At 42.0% G+C, this 20,118-nt stretch overlaps 4 protein-coding genes across 10 annotated transcripts in view; 2 read left to right on the top strand and 2 right to left on the bottom strand.

The window, feature by feature from the left end:
- Positions 1 to 4,319, bottom strand: part of arsg (arylsulfatase G) — a 16,265-nt gene extending 11,946 nt beyond the window's left edge. The window contains exons 1-2 of one of the 4 annotated variants that reach the window (XM_033611831.2): positions 4,198 to 4,319; positions 3,497 to 3,573 (exon numbers count right to left, since the gene is read on the bottom strand). The gene's annotated coding sequence lies outside the window, so the exon portion shown is untranslated. Of the gene's footprint in view, positions 1 to 1,447; positions 1,551 to 3,372; positions 3,392 to 3,496; positions 3,574 to 4,197 lie in introns of those variants that run through there. The other 3 variants (XM_033611833.2, XM_078163257.1, XM_033611830.2) reach the window with 3 other exon arrangements.
- On the top strand, positions 927 to 11,801 carry LOC117247337 (monocarboxylate transporter 7). Of its 3 annotated transcripts, none has more exons than XM_033611827.2 (7): positions 927 to 1,317; positions 4,164 to 4,236; positions 4,375 to 4,615; positions 4,751 to 4,894; positions 4,998 to 5,126; positions 6,201 to 7,184; positions 8,793 to 11,801. In XM_033611827.2, exons 3-7 carry the CDS (start codon positions 4,378 to 4,380, stop codon positions 9,083 to 9,085), a joined length of 1,788 nt encoding a protein of 595 aa, XP_033467718.2. In that variant the 5' UTR covers positions 927 to 1,317; positions 4,164 to 4,236; positions 4,375 to 4,377; the 3' UTR covers positions 9,086 to 11,801. The 3 variants fall into 3 exon arrangements, with proteins under 3 accessions (XP_033467718.2, XP_033467720.2, XP_078019382.1); XM_078163256.1 differs by lacking the exon at positions 927 to 1,317 and adding an exon at positions 1,571 to 3,379; XM_033611829.2 differs by lacking the exon at positions 4,164 to 4,236.
- amz2 (archaelysin family metallopeptidase 2) lies at positions 11,680 to 17,203 on the bottom strand. 2 transcript variants are annotated; one of them, XM_033611834.2, is made up of 8 exons: positions 17,074 to 17,203; positions 16,621 to 16,687; positions 14,635 to 14,923; positions 14,125 to 14,298; positions 13,392 to 13,520; positions 12,952 to 13,115; positions 12,599 to 12,775; positions 11,680 to 12,345 (listed from the first exon to the last, which is right to left on the bottom strand). In XM_033611834.2, the coding sequence occupies exons 3-8, from the start codon at positions 14,921 to 14,923 to the stop codon at positions 12,187 to 12,189; spliced, it is 1,092 nt and encodes a 363-aa protein (XP_033467725.1). In that variant the 5' UTR covers positions 16,621 to 16,687; positions 17,074 to 17,203; the 3' UTR covers positions 11,680 to 12,186. The 2 variants fall into 2 exon arrangements, with proteins under 2 accessions (XP_033467725.1, XP_033467726.1); XM_033611835.2 differs by having other exon boundaries at positions 16,970 to 17,104.
- On the top strand, positions 17,179 to 20,118 carry LOC117247340 (protein VCF1). Its single transcript, XM_033611838.2, has 3 exons — positions 17,179 to 17,904; positions 18,366 to 18,471; positions 18,773 to 20,118. Exons 1-3 carry the CDS (start codon positions 17,888 to 17,890, stop codon positions 19,028 to 19,030), a joined length of 381 nt encoding a protein of 126 aa, XP_033467729.1. The 5' UTR covers positions 17,179 to 17,887; the 3' UTR covers positions 19,031 to 20,118.

Here is a 20,118-nt window from a genome sequence, read left to right as displayed (position 1 = left end):
ATCTTGAGTTTTGGATGCTTCCATCAGGGTGGAGGTTTTGTCCCCCTAAATGTAGCACTAGTTGTTACAGATCATCCTTTGTTCCATCTGCTATCACCTATCTTCACCAGTGGTGACCACTAATTTGTCCATGATTTACCCCTGACAGTGTGTGATTCTGGATCCTGTGTGTTATGTATTGTACTGTCTGTTTTGTTTTACTTATGACTACTGTCTGTATCCCAAATTGCCCCCTGGGGACATTAAAGTTTTACCTTACCTTACCTTGCTGTTGAGTTTTTCAAATGTATTTATTTATTTAATTAGGCACCACAAGCAGAGTGCCATCTATTTCCATTATAATTGAGAGAAGGCAGGCGTCTCTACAGCCAATAACGTCAACACTCTGCAACTTTCACCAAAACAATCTGGATTGATAAATAGCACTACAGCTAAGATGAACAATATATATTTTTGATTTTGGGGTGAACTGTCCCTTTAACCCTTTGAAACCTGGAGTGACATCACTTTCCTTGTGTTGCTTTCAGACCCCTTTCACAAGTATTGAATCCTTTGAACCCTGAGCAGATTGGTGCAATTTCTTTCAACAATATGGGAAAAAGGCAATGCGCAATTTGGTAAGAAATGTGCCACAAAATTGCAAAAAAATAAAAATAAATAAAAATATTTAAAAATAAAAATTAAAAAAACAGGGAAAAATGAAAAAAGCTCAGGGAAACAATATTTATAATGATCATTATTATTATTATTATTATTATTAAATTTTGCAGAATTATTATATCTTTAAGCACTCTTTCCAGGTAATTTTAACTTTTTTTTTTTAAAAAACTCATTTTCTTGTTTTTAATTTTCTTAAAAACAAGAAATTTTCTTCTGCAATCTGAGAGTTTATGTAAAGACATAGCATTAGAGTAATTAACGTATTCTAATTTCCCCAGTCAGACAGGGTGGGTATATCCAAGTGAGGGGAATTTGTTGAGTGACTCCTAAACAACTCTGCTCCCCAGTTTGAGGGGGGCCTCTGCAGACGAGAACTGGCTGTAACCAGATCTCTTTAACCCTTCTTACCCCCCCTCGCCTCGCCTGTCGGGGAGGGGGTGTTCATGAATGCAAGCGTGTATCAGACGGAGCATGTTTGTATAGGTGTGTGTGTGTGTGTGTGTGTGACTGTGCAAGCCTCCACGTGTGAGTGTTTGCGGACATGTTCACGTGAGAGTGTGTGTAGTACAGTGAGGCAGCGCGCGACACGACTGGGACAGGATTAAGTCGAGCGAAGAAGGGATTCCCGAACCTCCGTCTGAAAGTGGGTCAAAGCAGGTGAGAGCGACGACTAAATATACGTTTTTCGTTATTTTGTTTAAGTATAGTAACTGTAAGCAGCAAGATATAGATTCAGCGCGTCTTAAAGTAAACGTATGGCGCAAACGGACGAATTAAAAGTACTTACACAGTATGTGAGCGGCAACTTGAGTTACATTGTCCACACGGACCACGAGCCGCAGCCGGTTCATTGCGTCAGCCGCACGAGCGCTGAGCTTATGACTGCGACGAATTTACACCCCCCCCCGCCAAAAAAAAAAAAAAAAAAATTGCAACACAATCAAATGAAACGTGACTTGCGCGTGATAAATAATGTAATAATTATTAGAAAATAACGACGTGTATCTGGGTTGTGTATCCTACTAAACAGCAACCAACAAAACAAAACCACGCAGTGGGGGTTGTGTGTTTCTGCCATGTAGCTTTAGAAAATGGATAATAGAATTCAGTAATACTTGAATAAATACTTCTTAGTGGAACGACTTTTAAAAGTTTTCGGTTTTGGATACACAAGTACTGTATTTATCCACACTAATGTCCATAATATCCCTGTTGCCTAGTTCCAGCTTGTGACTCTGTTCCTCTTTGTTGACGCATTGAATTTGTTTACACTTGAATAACTTGTGAGTAGAGTTTTTTTTTTTTACAAGGAAAGTCAACTGTTGTGACTAACGAAATAATCCTATTACAGAGGCAGTAAACATGTTTGCTGATTAAAACTGAATGGAGTTTGTTGTTCGTATTTCCTTAGCAGGTTCCACTAGGCAGGTTGAGACATCAAACCCTAAACAGATCCAAACTTGAATACATGTAATAGCTTTACAATTGCTTATTGATTTCCCTGAACTGTCACAACGGAAAGAGTGCAAACCAGGTCACAACAATGTGTTTTTAAGTTGCCTGGGGTTGGGGATCTATCCTATATCATGTCAAAGCTGTAAACATGGGCGTTGCATGAGACAATGGGCCCCCCGGGCATATGAAAGATATGCAAAGAGCCCCGCCACCTCTCCTACACTGGAGCAAGAAACACAGACTATGTGGTGTTTTTGCGTGTCTTTGTAGTCCTTATGCGTGTTATAGTGGTACTGTGTCTCTTTGTGGTCATTTTATGTGTTCTTTTCGTTGTTTGGTGTCTCTGTGAGACAATTTGATGTCTTTTTTTGTCATTTTGCATCTCCTTCTGTTTCTTTAAGTGTCTATTTGTAGTTGTTTGGGTGTCTGACATAATTTTGTGTCTCTCTAAGGTAGTTTAGTGTCTGTTTTGTTTGGTTTTGTAGTCATTTTGTGTCTTCTTGTGGTTGTTTTGTGTCTCTTTGTGGGTTCTTTGCCTGTTTTTGTAGTTGATTTGTGTCTCTTTGCAGTTCCTTTGCATCTCCTTGTGGTCTTTTTGTGTCTCTTTGCGATCATTTGAAGTCTCTTCCTGGTTGATACATGTTAATTTGACATTTAACATTTTACAAGTGAAGGCCGGGGGGGACCTTGATACTTTAGGTCCCTGGACCTGTGCCCGGTATGCCCAGTATAATCTTATAACTCTAGCAAAATTTCAAAATATGGGACTGAGTTGCTGGTTGTCTATCATTCTTTTGTCCATTCTTACAAAGAAAAGCAAATATTAGAATAAGACTGTGCTATGTTTAAGTAACAGTGAAGTCAAAAAAGGGACAAAAAGGCTTACCGTGAAGACTCTAAAGCAAAAGGACTGATATAAACAATTTGTAAATAAAACTGTGCACCATTCTGTGATGCTTTACCCAGAATCAGGGCCAAGAGGTCATTTAAATAGGTTTTAGATCAAATTTATCTCCCCCAATGTGGCTTTGCATTAATCATTGATTATGGCCCAGCCTTGTACAAATAGGGGCTGGACTTCAGCTACTGCTGCCCTTTCCTCCTTACCATCTTTGGTTATAGCTCTGACAGTGTTTGCAGGCCTACATTAAACAGCAGCCTGGTACGTATGTACAGAACCACTTCATTCAGAAGGCAAGCTGCTATAGACAGAAGGATTAAAGAGGGGGAATAGGATTAAAGCATCACATTTACTACCCCACAGGTGAGCCAGCAGGTTTCAGGAGCATGTTTGCCTCAACTGACTGTATCTATCTGAGAAAAGGAGCAGTTCAAAACATTTCAGTGCAGAGTGATTCAGTTTTGACAGAACTGACAAAACCTGACTGGTCTTGTGCAACAAGTTGAACAGGACGGAGGGATCCGTAGCCTTTGATGTTTGTTGTTGCTGAACTTGACCTAAAAAAAGAAACTTCATTAGCATCTTTAAATAGCAAAAAGGCATTATCATTGTTAAACACACAAGAATGATATCAAGCAGCAAACTTTAACAAGGAGAAAGAAGAACAATTGGGAAGAAAGAAAACAAAAAATACCCCAAAAGCTAATACAAATAAACACCTAAATATAAATAAATGTAAATAAACTGTGTAATCAGTTCAATCAGTTCAATCTATATCTAACTCCAGTAATTCAGAGAGCCTCCTCTTCAGTTTTTTTGTGTTCAAAAAGTACCTTTAATCAAAATATTATAATACAATAAAAACACCAAACTTTACAATATGATACATTTAAAAGTAGGTATTACATTCATTGTAACTAACCATTAATGCATTATGTCCCAAAAAGCTTAACAATATTACAAATTTAGAAAAGATGTTCCTGAGATTCACTGTCTTTTTGGCAAAATGTACATTACTATCCAAATACTAAATCTGACAACAGTTCTTCTACCTAAACCTGTCGGTAACATGGCTGAACTCACAAAACTGTCGTCTATTTAACTATATATATCTTAGCATGTCTGTATTAAATGTGTGTTTCTGTAGTGTAAACAGAGCTATCTGATGTGCTGCTACTCACTGCGGGTCCCAGTGTTGTGCTGTGTCGTGAGTCAGTGAGGTTAGTGCACAGTGCACATTCATGTTTTATTGACTGCCCCTGCAAAAACCAGCACACTGCATAACTGAATTGATTCACAGCTCTGCTATGAACTATGGCCCACAATGCCAGTTGCTATAACTCTCATTTCTCTTACAGGGCATGGCACTGTGTGGATTCAAGGGGAAACGCCTCTTGGGGCCCAATGTGTACCCAGAAGCCCCTGATGGAGGTTGGGGTTGGGTTGTGGCTGTTGCCTTCTTCTTGGTGGAGGTTTTCACCTATGGCACCATCAAGAGCTTCGGTATCTTTCTCCAGGACCTAATGGAGGAGTTTGGAGAGACCAACAGTCGGGTCTCTTGGATTGTTTCCATCTGTGTGTTTGTCATGACCTTTAATGGTGAGTAGAGCTGATAAGGTCACTTTGGTGCAACCCTGTAAAACCAAAGAAAGTACAGACTATAGACTGAAATGACAATGACGTTGTGAGAATGACTAGTCTACACAAAACATTTTGTTCTCCATGGGTCCTCAGGTCCTCTCTCCTCTGTGATGACTAACCGCTTTGGGTTCCAACTTGTTGTTATGACTGGAGGATTACTTATTGCCACGGGCACCATTGCAACCAGCTTTACCAGCTCCATCAATCAAATGTACATCACCTATGGATTAGTTGCAGGTATTGAATTGCCTTTTTCCCTGTTGTCTTTGTTGTTAAGCAGCTTGTCTTGTCTACGTAGCTGAATTACAGTTTAAAAACATGCATATTTTTAACTGTGCAGGACTGGGCTACTGTTTGACCTTCCTGCCCACTGTAACCATACTTTCCCAGTACTTCAACTGTCGACGGTCTCTGGTCACAGCTGTGGCTTCCACTGGAGAATCCCTGTCCATGTTTGCTCTGGCACCAGGTGAGTGCAAGAGCTTCCACTGATGTTGTATACAGTTGGTGAAGACAAGCATTTTCTAGGGGGGTTAGGAAAACTGTATGCGGTTTTATGCCTCCGCACTGGCGACAACGGTGGCCAAAGGCATCATGTTTTCAGTTTTAAAGTGCATGGGAGCAGTGCAGCTGAAAGCCCTGGTACCCATGGTGCTGAGGTGTGAGGTGGGAATGGTCAGGAGACCAGCAGAGGAAGAGCGCAGGGAGCGGGAGGGAGTGGACTCCTGGAGGGCTTTGAAGGTCAGCAGAAGGTTTTTGTGATCAGTCCGGTACTGAACAGGGAGCCAGTGTAGTTGGATGAGAATGGGGTGATGTGGTCAGATGATTCGGTGCGGGTAATGATCAGGGCAGCAGAGTTTTGAATGATTTGACACCTGTTAATTAGTTTGGTGGGAAGGCCAGAGAGAACTCCATTACAGTAGTCAATACGAGATGTGACAAATGTATGGACCAAGACCTCAGTGCCAGACTGGGACAGTTATGGGCAGAGTCTGGAAATGTTGAAAGCAGTCCGGGTAGGACACTCAAAAAGTGTATCCACTGATTTACAGATGCCTCTTTCACTATGGAAATCTCTTAGAAATCTTTTTGGGGCTAAAATGTCATCACGTGATGGACTCAGAAGTTGTAAATCCACTGTTTGGCCATTATGAAAATTAACTTCAAAGCCTGGTGCAGCTGGTGCTGTCGGGTTGAAGATGTGTATGTCCATGTTTAGATTTTATAGCTTCTTTCCAGCAGCATCCATGTTTGAAACACTGTCTACTGTCATGGCAACATATGAGTCTGGACATGGATGTAAACTGTTTTTAAAGATTCATGCCTATAGTGGGAATCACTGGGCTTCAGTGAAGAGCAGCAGATGGATGTTGAGAGACAAAGCAACACTCTTTTCATAGCAACTGTTGATAACGGAATCAAGGTCATCTGTTTCTATTAGGTCCATTTCCACAGCAGTCCAAGTCAAATCTTGAACACTCCATACTTAATATATGCAGTTTTATTGATGTACAATCACTAAACACCTCCTCTCGCCCCTCAGCCTTTTCTGCACTGAGGGACCATATCGGCTGGCGACACACCATGGCAGTGATAGGAGCTTTGCAAAGCACCATCATCATCTGTGGCGCTCTGCTTCGGCCAATCATTATCAAACCCAGAGCAACCCGTGAGACAGAGACTGAAGGATTGTCCCCAAAGGAACTGGAAGCACTCGGTGCACCAGAGAAGCTAGAGAACACACATCCAGAGGACTCTATGATAAACAGTACCTCACATGCACAAAATACCTCCCACAGTCTGGACAATGAGCTAACCAGAGGCTCTGTGAGCACAGGAAACTCTGGCGTCCAGTCTTTAAAGGATGCAGACAACGGCAGTGCAGAGAAGAAAACTTTACTGCACAAAGAAGCAAGTGAATCTGTGGGAAAGAGTGAGGCAGAGGTTTTAGAGTCTGAAGGGGAGAAAATGTGCAAAGATGCAGAGAAACAAGCGATGCAAGATGAGGAAATGAAATCAGGCGATGAAAAGCCTTCTGCAAAGAAGCTTCTGGACTTCTCCATCCTCAGAGAGTGCAGCTTCATCTTCTACTCTCTGTTCGGACTGTTCGCCACGCTGGGCTTTTTCGCCCCTCAACTCTACGTCATCGAGCTGAGCGTGAGTCGAGGTGTGGAGCGGGACCGTGCTACCTACATGCTCTCCACCATGGCTGTGGCGGAAATCTTCGGCCGATTCTCCATCGGGTGGGTTTTAACACGGGAGCGGTTAAGGAAGAAGAAGCTGCTCGTGCTTCTGGCATGTGTGATTGTAATGACTGTGGATTTGGTCGGGTTTACTTTGGTGAGGGAGTTCTACGGCCTGGCTGTGTGCTGTGCTGTGTATGGGTTCTTTATGGGAACCCTTGCATGCACCCACATCCCCATCCTGGCTGAGGATGATGTGGTGGGCATAGAGAGGATGTCGTCAGCTGCTGGTGTCTATGTGTTCATACATAGCTTTGCTGGGCTGGCTGGACCCCCACTTGGAGGTAAGAGTTATCTCATAGTGAGAAGTTTACTATAAATTGTAAACACTGGCTACAGTGTCACTTTACTACAGCTTTTATCATCTTAACACTCAAGGATGGTGATTTAGATTTAGATGGTTCTAATGAGTGTATGCATTTATTGTGCAAATACGGTAAAATTAAAGCTGAAAGATTGAGAGACACAGGAAGAAAGAATGGCAGACTATGACTTTAAGAAGTATTTCACTATACTTCTTTTCCTAAAACTGGGCCATTTATGCAGTAGAAGGATGCAAATACTTTTGAAATTGGTGCTACATGACCAGAGAAAACTGAAGAAAAGGGCTGTGGCAATTGCTTTTGCCCAAGAAGTAGAAAACCTACAACTACCAGAATGCACTACACCATGACTAGTAACAAATGATCTTGTAGTATAGTTAAACAAGAAGCTCAAAAAAAACTGTTCAGAAAACATTTGTGGTGAGAAAAAAAGCAACGCTGTAACAGAATCTTGATTCATATTTGCTCAGCATCGCCTAGATTTAGTGTTTGATCAGAGTTTAGCCTGCATTTGGGATAGAGAAGGGCAGATCTCTCTCTCTCATTACGCTTCTACACTTTTTGTGTGTATAGTGGCGGGCATACAAAAACCCAAAAGTACAATCTGTAGTTCGAGCAAGAGCCAGCAAAAAGAATTGAGCTGAGAGATGAGCAGGGAAATCTGAGGAAGTTTACTACAGTTCATTTACACATACTACCCACATTGTTATTATACAAAGCTGGTAGAAAGGTCTCGTTTGGATAAACAGCAATGTGATCTATGTCAAATCTAATATATAGAGTAGCATCTGACACTGACAGTAATGTCAGATATATCATCTTTATACAGGCTTGATAGTAAAATAGCTGTTGTCTGCTTTAAGTCAGTGGTTCCTAACTGGTGGGTCCCAGTCCAAAAGTGGGGGTCTATCCTGAATGGACCACAAGTGACTTGCAAATGTGTCAAATATGTAGAAAACTTTATTTTGACGTACAGTGAATTTCTGGTACAGAGCTTTTATTTTGAAGTGCCATTTTCTGCCGTAGCGTAAGAGACTAACTGACAGCTACTTGACAGAGACAGCAAACTAGCCCAACTGCATTGCTAAACTTAACAAGTATGACGCTGAATGTATTAAACTGTGTGGACCTTGAACTAACGACTAAGGAGAAATTTTGACTGTGGCTGGACCAGTTGGGAACCACTGCTTTGAAGGGCTATTCCATTTTTTTTAGTACTGCACCTCCATAAACTTTAGGGTCTTGCAAGAGACAGATTGACTAAAAGAATGGTCAAATATGGTGCAGCAGATGCCGAAATGTCTACATTGGATCCTACATGTCCCAAAATGCAAATGAATAGCTTTGTAAATGTCCTATAAACTCTACATTTTAGTTTGTCAGCAGACACTGTCAAAATTTTCATGCCCAAGCTAGAATAACCCCACTGACATCACAATGACACCAATGGGGTCATTTCTAAGCCCCAGAAGACATTATACGACTGTTTCCACAGGCTGAGTTGTACCGGTCATGCCAAGTAGTGCGTTGGAGTGCTCCTTTCAATGCTTCCTTTCCTTTTGTCCCTAGGTGTGCTGGTGGATGTGACTCAGAACTATGGATCTGCCTTCTACTCCTGTGCAGTCGGCATGGGACTCAGTGCCCTGTTCCTGGGTTTGGTCAAACCTGCTAAGAGAGGATTACTCTGTAGGAGGAAGAACTCAAAACACCCCGAAGAGGTACATCAAAGGGAAGGGGCGTCAAAGGAACAAAGTGCAGCGCATGAACCGGACAAAGGAAGTGAAAGTCCCCAGGACTGCTCTGCCGTAGATGACCAGGCGGAAGCCACAAAAGATGGCCAGGAGGTCATACGCTTTGCTTGAGGCAATAAGATAAGGATAAGGGTAATAAAAGGGTCAAGCCATATGAGGGTAAAATAGTATCTAAAGAGTACAGCTGGCAAGTGCTCAAGAGACATGAAAATGGTGAAGAGAAAGAACAAAAGTGTTGATGATCTGCTGTTTTAGGTCTGGGCTCTGAGAGCAATCTGTAGAACTTTTACACTACAATATGTATGTAACAATCGTGCCTTACATACCTAATGTACCACACTGTTTTTTTCAGAGTCAATACTAATTTAAAAAGTTTACACTTTTAAATTAGATTAATGTAAGTATGGTTTTGATGTAGTCTTGCTTTAAAGGTCCAGTGTGTAGGATTTAGGGAGATCTATTGGCAGAAATGGGGTATAATATTTCTGTCCATGTTTTCATTTTTTAGCTTAGAACCCTTCGTATCTACGTAGGGAGTGGGTCCTCCTCCATGAGTCCTGCTATGTTTTCTACAGTAGCCCAGAAAGGATATGCCAAACACAGTGAAGTGAAGGCCACCATAGGTTCTTTCTATTAAAGGTCTTCACAGATCCAAAATGACAGAACTGACTGGACCTGATCATTTTTACAATTATATTTACCCAACTTGTTATTGACTGAGATATTACAGATCTGACCCGGTGCATGTCCGAGAGAAAAGAGACCTTGGACTCTGTTTTACTTTATAGACCCGACAAATCCTTAAATAAAAATTGCTACCAAAAAATGCTGTTACCACTAAAATGTTCTTAATGTTAGATACAACATTACTGTTTGTAATATTTAATAATGTTTTAGATATCTATTTTAATTTTATTGTACTGTCACTTATTTTGTTGTTGTTGTATGTGAGTTGTTGTAATTCCTCCCAGTGACCAGTTTACGATAGTTTTAAGCCGCTAAGATCAAGCGCACAAACACGCTTAACCTTTTGTTGTCCTATGGAATCATAAGATACAGTTCCTTTAATTTGTGCATAAAAAACACTGTAATAATGAATATGCTTGTATGATTGGGCAGTTTTAGGGCAGTACTCTTATTTAGGATCCTTGTGGCCTGACGGTAGAAGCTCTTCCTGAGCCTTTTAGTGCTGGGCCCATTACCTTCTTCCCGACCTCAGCAGTGAGCAAAGGTGGTTATCTGGGTGGCTGGGATCCGCAATAATTTTCCTGGCTTACCTAAGATATTATTGGGCATTATTCATGCTTTATTGACAGTGAAAGAGAGAGAAATATAAAATGAGAGGACTTGCAGCAAGGCCCTGGGACATACTTGAACCCAGGTCGGTACAGTGAGCCTTAATGGGACACGCTGTCCCTGGTGACCTACTAGGTCACCCCTCCTTTTCTTAACTTTTGCTGCGCCTGGTGTTAACATCCTTTAAGCAGGATAGAGAAGCACCTGTAGTGTGTTCAGCTGAATGAACCACTCTTCGCAGTAGTGATATTCCCTGTCTTAATGCTGCAGGAGCATAAGTTCCTCAGTATTTGAGGGGATACCTGGAATTTTCCCAAGCATCCATGGTCCACAGTCTCTGCCTTGCCTTTCTCACCGAGTCAGTATGCTGTGTCCAAGTCAGGCCTTCAGTAATGTGGACACAACGGTACTTGAAGCTGTCCGCTCTTTCTTCACTGAGGACCCACTGATATTAAGTGGAGTGTAGTTTCTTCCCAAAGTCCGCTGTAAGCTCCTTAGTCTTGCTGACATTGAGGAGTATGTTGTTCTGACACCATTGGGTCAGGTCCTCTCGTTCTTTTAAGTTTATATGGGCATGCTTCACCTGGTTAGATTCTCCACAGTTCAGTCGTTGAGTCCATTTTATGGCAACAGAGAGAGATGAAAAAAGTGGTGACTAACTTTGAAGAAGCCATAAAGTATGAATGTGTCCATTCCTCAATCATTTATATTCCTTTAGGCCGTAAGTCTCCATCAACCAAGAGAAACAAAAGGGGTTTTCATGTAACATCAATTTGAGTATTGTCGGGCTCACTACCCACCTTTCCTCCGGTTCGCCTCCAACTCGCTGGCGCTACTGCTCAATGTTTTTTTCACCTCATTTTAGCTATTGTTATCTGATCCTAAGTCAGCCTAAACATCACACATTACACACACTTAGGCGTTTCTCTGGTCAGCAGTGCTAATTATTGGTCTTCTTGGATCCACTTGGGTATTACTCACAATGATAAACAGACGTGGGACCTGTGGTAATAGCATGGGACCAGACCCAGACCTGTTGACCATAGCAAAACATGGACCCAGGTTGGGTCTCGGGTCTCTCACACAAAAACGGAGAGGTGAAGGAAGTGTTGTCAGTTGATTGTGATCTGCAGCCTCACCACTAGATGCCACTAAATCCTACATGCTGGTCCTTTAATGAACAATCGTGAGAGATGTGCCTGGAAAGTATGGACATGTCTGCAATGGACACCTACAGTTTCAGATATTCCAGAAGCAAAATGCAACACTGATACCTGATGAACTAATTACCTGCTGGTGATGATACCTTAACAAGTGCCAGAAACACTGATGTAACTGTAGCAGTAAAATAATTTGCACAAATTCTGTAACAAGTGTTATAGAAATAACATAAAGCTCAGGAGATCATGTGAGTAAAAGTGTTTTTTATTTGATTTGATACAGTGTTATGTGATATGTCAGATTTAATCTATTTTTGTAATGAAAATGTGTTAAATCACAATAAAGCAACAGAGTGATTTCATCACTCAAAGTGTAAAGGTTTTGTTTTTGTAAAGTTCAACCTTAAAGCAACTTATTCAACTGCTCTTGTATTTGTAACAAACTTTCACATTAAAATATATTTTATGTACACATTGCATCTTTAGTTTAGAAACATTATCTAAACTCAGCGATTCACTCTGCCTGGAAACACAAGTGCCCTTTAACATTGTCAAACCAATACAACTCAATATACACCTAACAGTGTCTCTAGTGAGCTATGTAGTCATTCTGAAATGGTCCGCAACAGCCATAAACATAATTAAGATTCTGTTTAACAAACAGCAGTAAGAATGTTCAGCACATATTTTTGCAGGGTATCGAGGTGAGAGCTGTTGCATGCATATCCTGAACTTATACAGATTTTTGGATGAGCACTATACCGCACTATTTCCTAGTATGTCCAGGCACCTGTAAAGCCACAGTCTGGATGTCTGAAAAGCTTCAGTGGGTTTGGGGAAGTGGAGCACAGACTGACAGGCAGAGGCCTCCTCTGGTCTGGACATTTGACTCTGACCAATCCACTGCAATAGGGCCTGTTGATCACAGATTAACATTAGCATACTTACTAGAGCTAATATTCATATTACGGTTAAAATTCAACCTGTCATTGGGAATGAATGTCATGACGGTGCTGTCTTAACAAGGACGTAATCATGTTGCTCTCATTTTAACACCAGAGCAGCACTATGTTGTTTGTATGTGTATACTGTAAAAAAGGAATTAAAATGATGAATTTGGGTTCATCATCACAAGTTCAAGTTTTATATGAAGTTATGTTGGTATTACCTTGTATCGGTCTGTGATGTTAAAGCCGATAGCGCTCTGTAGCTTACGAAGGCAGATGGGACAGAAATCCAGCGGCCTTCGATCAGACTCCTCCAGGTGGTTGGAGCCCTGCATGACACAGGTCAACCACTGGCAATGCTTTATTCCAAACATATGGCCGATCTCATGGGTCATTGTCTGGAAAGACATATCTTACATTAGAGTTTTCTGACAAAAAACAAAAACAAAAAAACAACCAGCAGTACTTATCAGCAGTATTGATAAAAGTGAATGTGTGGACGACCTTTGGCAGGACCACTCAGAGGTTCATAGTACCAAAATTGAGTGAGTGGTTGAGTGTGTTTGTTAGTAACCTTGCAGGATCGAAGCAGCAGTGTGCTAGTGATAGGGGGAGTGTAATATCCGTCAAACACAGAGTAGTCCCTCTGCTTTGGCTGAAGCTTCTTCTTCAGCATCCCAGCATAATTCCTGCTGTAGAAGTTGTCGTCATACCTGGCAAAGCTGAAAACACCCATTCCTGCAAACACAGTTGAGACATAACAGCGAGGATGTCGATGACAAAGCTGTATGTATTTTACTTTAGCACCATCTAGTGGCAGCTCAACCACATTACCGATTCTCTTGAATAGGTGTATGATACACTTTGACTGTCAAGCAGTGTCTTTCTCTTCTTTGACATTGTCCTCGACATAACAGTTTATTTTAACAGATTAACAGTTTGTTTAGATGCACAGGAGTATTATTATTATTATTATTATTATTATTAAGTTAAGTCTTTGTGGTAAAATCTCACCCATGCTGAGAGAAGCCTGTCCAAAGACAAAGTTCCACGAGTCTTTGGGGTAGAGGTCGATCATTGTGATTCCAACAATACAGAAAGCATCTTCAGGTTTCCTGTTTCCCAGGAATCGTAGCAGGTCACCTAAATTTCACAAGAAAACATTAATAACAAAGTAAAGTCTTGCATAGTCCAGTTGGAGATCACTGCATTTTACACTTCATCCTCTTGCATTTCTACATGGAGCGTGGCTGTGGGCAGTTTATGAGACAAAGGGACCCACCACCTCGCCTGCACAGGAGCAAGACACACAGACTTTGGGGTAGTTTTGCTTGTCTTTGTAGTTGTTATGCATATTTTGGGGGGGGTTTGGGTCTCTTTGGCGTCATTACGTGTCTTGCTATGGTTGTTTTGTGTCTTTTTGTGGTTGTCTGGGTCTCTTTGCGGTAGTTTTTTGTCTCCTTGAGGTAATTTTATGTCTTTTTGTGGTCATTTTGTGTCTCTTAATGGTTGTTTTGCCAGATTTTGTAGTTGTTTTGTTTCACATTTTAGATCCTTTTGCATCTTTAGTCTTTTGGTGCTCCTGGTCAGTACGTGTACGGGTCCCCTTACACTTTGAGCTCCTGGGCCTGTGCCCAGTAGGCTCGTTCAGTAATCCATCTATGAGTGTGGCCAACCCCCCCCCCCCCCCCCCAAATACATATTGTACAATGAAGTCTAGGTAAAAGCGATGTACTCTCTAACTTACCAGTGAGGATCTGAAGGTTGTGCGAGTAACTGTTAACCCTGAAAGAGCATCCTGTTTCAGCCACAGTAACCGCTGGCAGCAACTTGACAGAGAGCCCATAGAAGAAGGCCTGGCAGTACTCTCTGAGCCACTCCACATACTGGTCTGTCTGGGGCCCTGCCTCCCCAAAGGACCCTACAAGAAACATAGCGTAGAATTGATACCAGGCAGCCACCTCTGTAAGAAGTCCAGAAACCTGCTGTACAGCATACTGTACATGCCTCACCCATTTGTATAGACCATACCATTGTTTAAATGTAGTTTCTGTCATGTCTTGTACTGTTTTGGTCATTTAGTGCACTATAGTGACATGTTTATTTGAATGGATTGTGTACTGGCATTCAGAAATAGCAAAAAAGGACATCTTATTGTGGCTAGTGCTGTGCAAACATTTTCACACACGCTCCCACATACTTCACAAGGACTGAGGAATACAGAGACTCTCTCCGTGCTAGACAGAAGCACACTCACCTATGGTTTGAATATAAATAGTATTGCAGCTTGCATTAGGGACCTTGCGGTAAGGGTCTCTGTAGAAGCCCTCAAAGTCTTGCGGCTCCTCAGGGTGAGCGGAGATCCAGTCTGAGTCAGAGTGCACTGTGATGAGTTGGAAAAGGGAACCCGGCTGCCCTGGGTGGAATGCTTCCTCCAGAAGCTGCCTTTCTTTCTCTGTGTACTTGCTGTAGTGTTTAATCAAGTCCTGACGATTGGAGACCAAAGCTGTTTGCAGTGTCTCCACTGAGTGTTGGATCACCCTCATCTGAAGGAAAGATATACATGATCAAGATGTTACTGATGAAGTCAAGGTGAAATGTTCAACATAGCTTTGCTGTCACATAGAGATCATTTTCTGACAGGGACACTCAACTTGCTTTACCCAGGGGCCACTTGTTGAAAATGACAGGCCAGGAGCCAGTTAATGAACAAATATTGATCTTGTTTATCAATATATATATTGACTGAATTCCCTGTTTTTAACTTTTCAGCATTTTCTGTGCTCACTTATCTGTGTAGTCTCACACAGGTCAGGTGTACACAGGGGCGTTTATAGAATTTAAGGACATTCAGGACTTAGCCTGGATCTCTGTCAGGGGGTCCTGGGGATCCACCCCTGCAACTTTAATTGATAAACAAGCTATATTCTGACGTTTTTAAGCACTCTGGCACCTTATTAACATTCAAAGTACAAAAAAATATTCCCAGTGTGAACATTTTTTTTTCTCATTGTCAATTAGAAAATGGTCAGTGCGCACTCTGTTGTGGGCCAGATTTGGCTTGCAGGCTGTGGGTTGAGTATCACTGCCCTAAGACTTTCTATGGATGCTTATGAAAAATTGGTGTGACAATAAAAATTTGATCTATGCCCAGTCATGTGAACCTTTGTAGCAACCAAATAAGAGTCCATCTGTGTCTCTTTGTGTCTGCTTCTGGTTGTTTTGTGTCTTTTGTGGTCATTTGGGTGTCTTTGAGGTAATTTTGTGTCATTTTTTTGGTTGTTTTGTGTCTCTCTGTAGTCATGTTATGTCTCCTTGTGGTTGTTTTGTGTATCTTTGTCGCTGTTTTGTATGTCTTCATGGTTGTTTTACCAGTTTTTGTAGTTATTTTGTGTCACTTAGCAGCTCCTTTTGAATCTCTTCATATTCTTTTCGTGGTGATTGTGAGTCTGTTGTACATTAATTTAAGTGACACTTTGCAGGCGAAGACCAGGGGTCCCCCTGACACTTTGGGCCCCTGGACCTATGCCTGGTGTGGCCAACCCCCCCAATAAATGTAGCACAATGAAATCTAGCTAGGAGTGATGGACTACCTAACTTACCGGTGAGGATCTGAAGGTTGTGCAAGTTACTGTTATTTAACCTTGAAAGAGGTATCACTCCATTATGGCTACCTATGGATGTATATGACAAAAATGGTGTGATAATGTGACAATGAAAATTGGACAATGCCCAGTTGTAGCAGTCAAATAAGATCCTGCTAACAAAGGAAAATGTATGTTACAGAAAATATCAGACAATATATATACAGAATATTGGATGAAAATGTTGTCGTTTTTTAGTCCTTTGAGTCTCTTTGTATTCATTTTGTGTCTCCTTATGGTTGTTTTGTGTCTTTTTGTAGTTGTTTGGGTCTTTTTGGGGTAATTTTTTGTCTCCTTGAGGTACTTCTGTGTCATTTTTTGTTGTTTTGTGTCTCTTTATGGTTGTTTTGCCATTTTTGTGCAGTTGTTTTGTGTCACTTAGCAGTTCTTTTGTGGTGACTTTGAGTCTCTTCCTCGCCATTACGTGTTAATATAAGTGACATTTTGCAGGTAAAGACCAGGGGGTCCCCTGACACTTTAGGCCCTTGGACCTGTGCCCTTTGGGCCTGTGCAGTAATCCACCTATAGGCATGGCCAAACCCCCCAAATAAATATAGCACAAAAAAGTCTAGCAAAGACTGATGGACTCCCTGACTTACCAGTGAGGATGTGGAGGTTGTGTGAATTACTGTGAATCCTGAAAGAATATCACTCCCTTATGGCTACCTGTGGATGCATATGACAAAAATGGTGTGACAATGAAAATCTGAACAATGCCCATTTGTAGGAAAAGGTGTAATATGTCAGAGAAAATATCAGACAATATACACACAGAATATTGGATAGAAATGTATGCAAGTGTGTAAAATACAACACAATGAGACTATGTGAAATAGCAGAAGTAGCTGCAGAAAAAAAAACAGATAAACAAAATCAACAAGCAAGTGTTAGTGTGAAATGAAAAAGCTATATCTTTACACACATTAATAAAAATATTATAAAACCTACACTTCCGTTTAACGGCACAAAAGCATGTCCTGGAGACTCTATCATAATCCTTTTATGACAAATTAATTAACTTATTCGTGAAAATAAAGGATATAATGCCCCACCGTAGACACGCAGTTAACCGTGTTGACACCGGAAGCCATTTCCGCCTTGCACTGATCCCGATGACGTCAGGTAAACACAGGGGCGGAGCTTCTGACTTTGGAAACATTGACGACCAGCAAAGAAGTCAAGCCTCGCTGCGATGTCACACCAAACAATCTTGTCGTGTCGCTTATCTCACTTCGGACAACATTAAAATTTAATGTATTTTAAACTTTAGTTATTGAGTTTCTCGCGTCGGAGTGCTGTCAAGTACAGGCAACAGTTAACCGCTATTAACGGCAAGTGGACGGACGGAATACGAAAGCGGAAGAACTTTGAGTTAGCATAGTGCAGCGGTAGTTAGCCGAAGTAGTTAGCTTGACAGGCAGCTGATATAACGTTAGCAGCTAGCAGGCTAGCTTGCTCCTTTTTTGCTGTCATGCCTGGAGCTCCTCGAGACTTCACTGCGTAAACGAGAATACCTGGTAGTTAGCCGGTTAGCTTTCAGACGCCCAGCAGCAGTTTGTTCCGCCACCGAGGCGTAGGCAGGCAGGCAGGGCGGACTGGACTTGGATCTGTGACAGGTCTGAACTAACCCACAGCTGAGGGTTGTGCTTTCCTACGGCGACCTGTGCTTCAGCCGTCTGGAGATTGCTCACTATCACACATCCTAGACTTTGTGATGAGATGAGAGGAAGCCTGCTGTGCTGAGTTTCTACAAAATGGTCGTGGAGCTGTGACATCGCCAAAGCTTTAAAGGAGGATATCTCAGTTCGGCTCACAAGGAGTGTCAACCTTTCTCTTTGCCAAATAACACCCGTCAAGATTGCAGAAATGCTGACTGACAGCAGGTAACCATTTTAACACATCTTCGTCATGAATACAGGCTCATCATTACAGACAACATTACAATAGATAACTGTATCATTTTATTGTAATGCCACATCTTAACTAGATCATATACTACACATATTAATCTAAAACCAAAATCTAGACATCTGTTAAAGCCGGACCAATATAATATCCACACTATGTGAAATCTCTATATAGACCCCAGGGATGGTATGTTAATCAGTGTGTTCACATAATGGGAGTGCCACATGTCTGATCATGTAACTGCCTGAGTGTGAGGTGCTATTTTTGGTTCCTCTTCATGTTCTCTCTTTTTGATAGTCTTTCATTCTCCGCCCCATCTCTCGCTCCCCCTGCCTGCATCGTGTCTGTCACACTCTCACTCTTCACTTTTATGTTCACTCCACTGTCCCCTGCACTCACAACACTTTCTGTTCCTTTCCATTTCTGCTTCGCGCAGGAAACGACACCGTAGCTGTGACAGTGAGGAGGACCAACAGCTGAGTCCTCAGGCCAAGAGGTCAGGAGGGGGTCCCAGCCTGTTTGTGTCAGATTTGGATTCAGAGGTGAGACTGAATTCATCATTACATCCACCTTTGGATCATCACACAGATTTAGGTTTGTGATAAAAGTCTTCTTTGGGGACAGGACGAAACTGCCAAGGTCATTTATTCTCTATCTAATGTGAAGCACATTGGGATTTATAGATAGAGCAAGCAGCCTGGCATCATGCGTATAAATACATTTGACTCTGCATCGCATATGCAATGCACCACTGTCAGGAAAAGCACAGGATGTTTTATTTACAGCTTCTGCGTCCATCCATGCGGCTACAATTCACAGCCTGTCTCCTCTCTGGTTTTGCAGTCTTCCAGCAGCGACAGCAGTAACGGGATCAGCAGTCCAGAGAGAGCAATAGTGGCAACCACCAGGCCGTGCATACACAGCCAGAACAACTGCATCAACCAGTACTCCCTCAGCCCAAAGCCCGAAGACTCCAATAGCTCCTTGCAGCATGGTTTCCATGGCGACGGCAACAGTGTCTCTTACGACTACATCAACAGAGTCCTGAGGGAGGCGCACTTCAGTAGTCTGCAGACCAGAGGGCGTCCGGGCTCAACATGACCGTGACCTCTGACCCCCTCTCCTGACCTTTAGTCCCTGGCCCATCAGTGCTGACACCACAGGCGCGGTGGCTCCTCCTCGAAAGCCTCAAGCGACACACTCGGGGGTCAGGGGGAAGGGGATGACGTGTGGGGAGGTTTACAGATTTTGGGCACAAAGGCTCATCCCCACCTCACCATGTACCATTTGTCAAGACCATAAGCACATCCGCCTTTCCATGGCCCAGCCACTGTGGTTTTCTGTGCAGTATTGGTGTGTGTTTGTGTGTGTGTGTGTTTGCACGCACCCTGTGCACTTTATAAAGAGGTATCGTTCTCTTTACATGCGTGCGTTGATGCGTGGACATTTTCATTGGTGCTAATCACGAGAAACGTGTGATGATCCAAAGTGCTTGCAAAACTAAATAAAGCTAAGCACTTTATTCAATAACTCCTCATTCTGTTTACTCTCGACTGGGGACATCAGTCACATGTTTGTATCCGTGAAGTGGGAGTTGTGATCCCATTCACACAGGAAGTCCATGGAGGCCGATAGAGTCACTCCCAAGGAGCATTATTAATACAATCCAGTAAAATAACATTTCAGACCTTTTTTGTTTTCTCTAACCAAAGTCACAACCTTAAATTATAGTGTACTTGCAGTCACTTTTGCTATCTAAATAAATCTGTAATGTTCTGGTGTGGTTGGTGAGTGGGTTCAAGGTAACAGAACAGAGATTCTTCATGAGCCTCACCACCAAAATCCAACCTCAGATTAGACCCTGGCTAATTATAGAGTTGTGAGAGCAGGCACTGGAGTCTGCGGCTCAGGCGGTGCAATGCTCAGCACAGTGTGTCTCACAAAAACAGCCTCAAGAAAAAAAAAGCTCTCTAAATCAGTTTGTAACCATGTGTTTAACATTTTACACATCATGTGTGTGGATGCGTCATACGCCTGTCAGCCATACTTGTTTTTTTTTTTTTAAATGTATGGTTCAATATGACCAGTACACTGTGTTGCGAATAAAATGAGAGATGTGAAAGTGATTCATATTTTATGTAATTTTCCAAAATCATTTGACATTGAAATAAAGCGTTGCTGAAAGTGAA

This window comes from Epinephelus lanceolatus, chromosome 21 (genome assembly GCF_041903045.1).
Source record: "Epinephelus lanceolatus isolate andai-2023 chromosome 21, ASM4190304v1, whole genome shotgun sequence".
In the NCBI taxonomy this organism is placed as follows: Eukaryota; Metazoa; Chordata; class Actinopteri; order Perciformes; family Serranidae; genus Epinephelus; species Epinephelus lanceolatus.
Note: the sequence above shows the minus strand (reverse complement) of the source record. Positions and strands in the feature narration are given on the sequence as shown.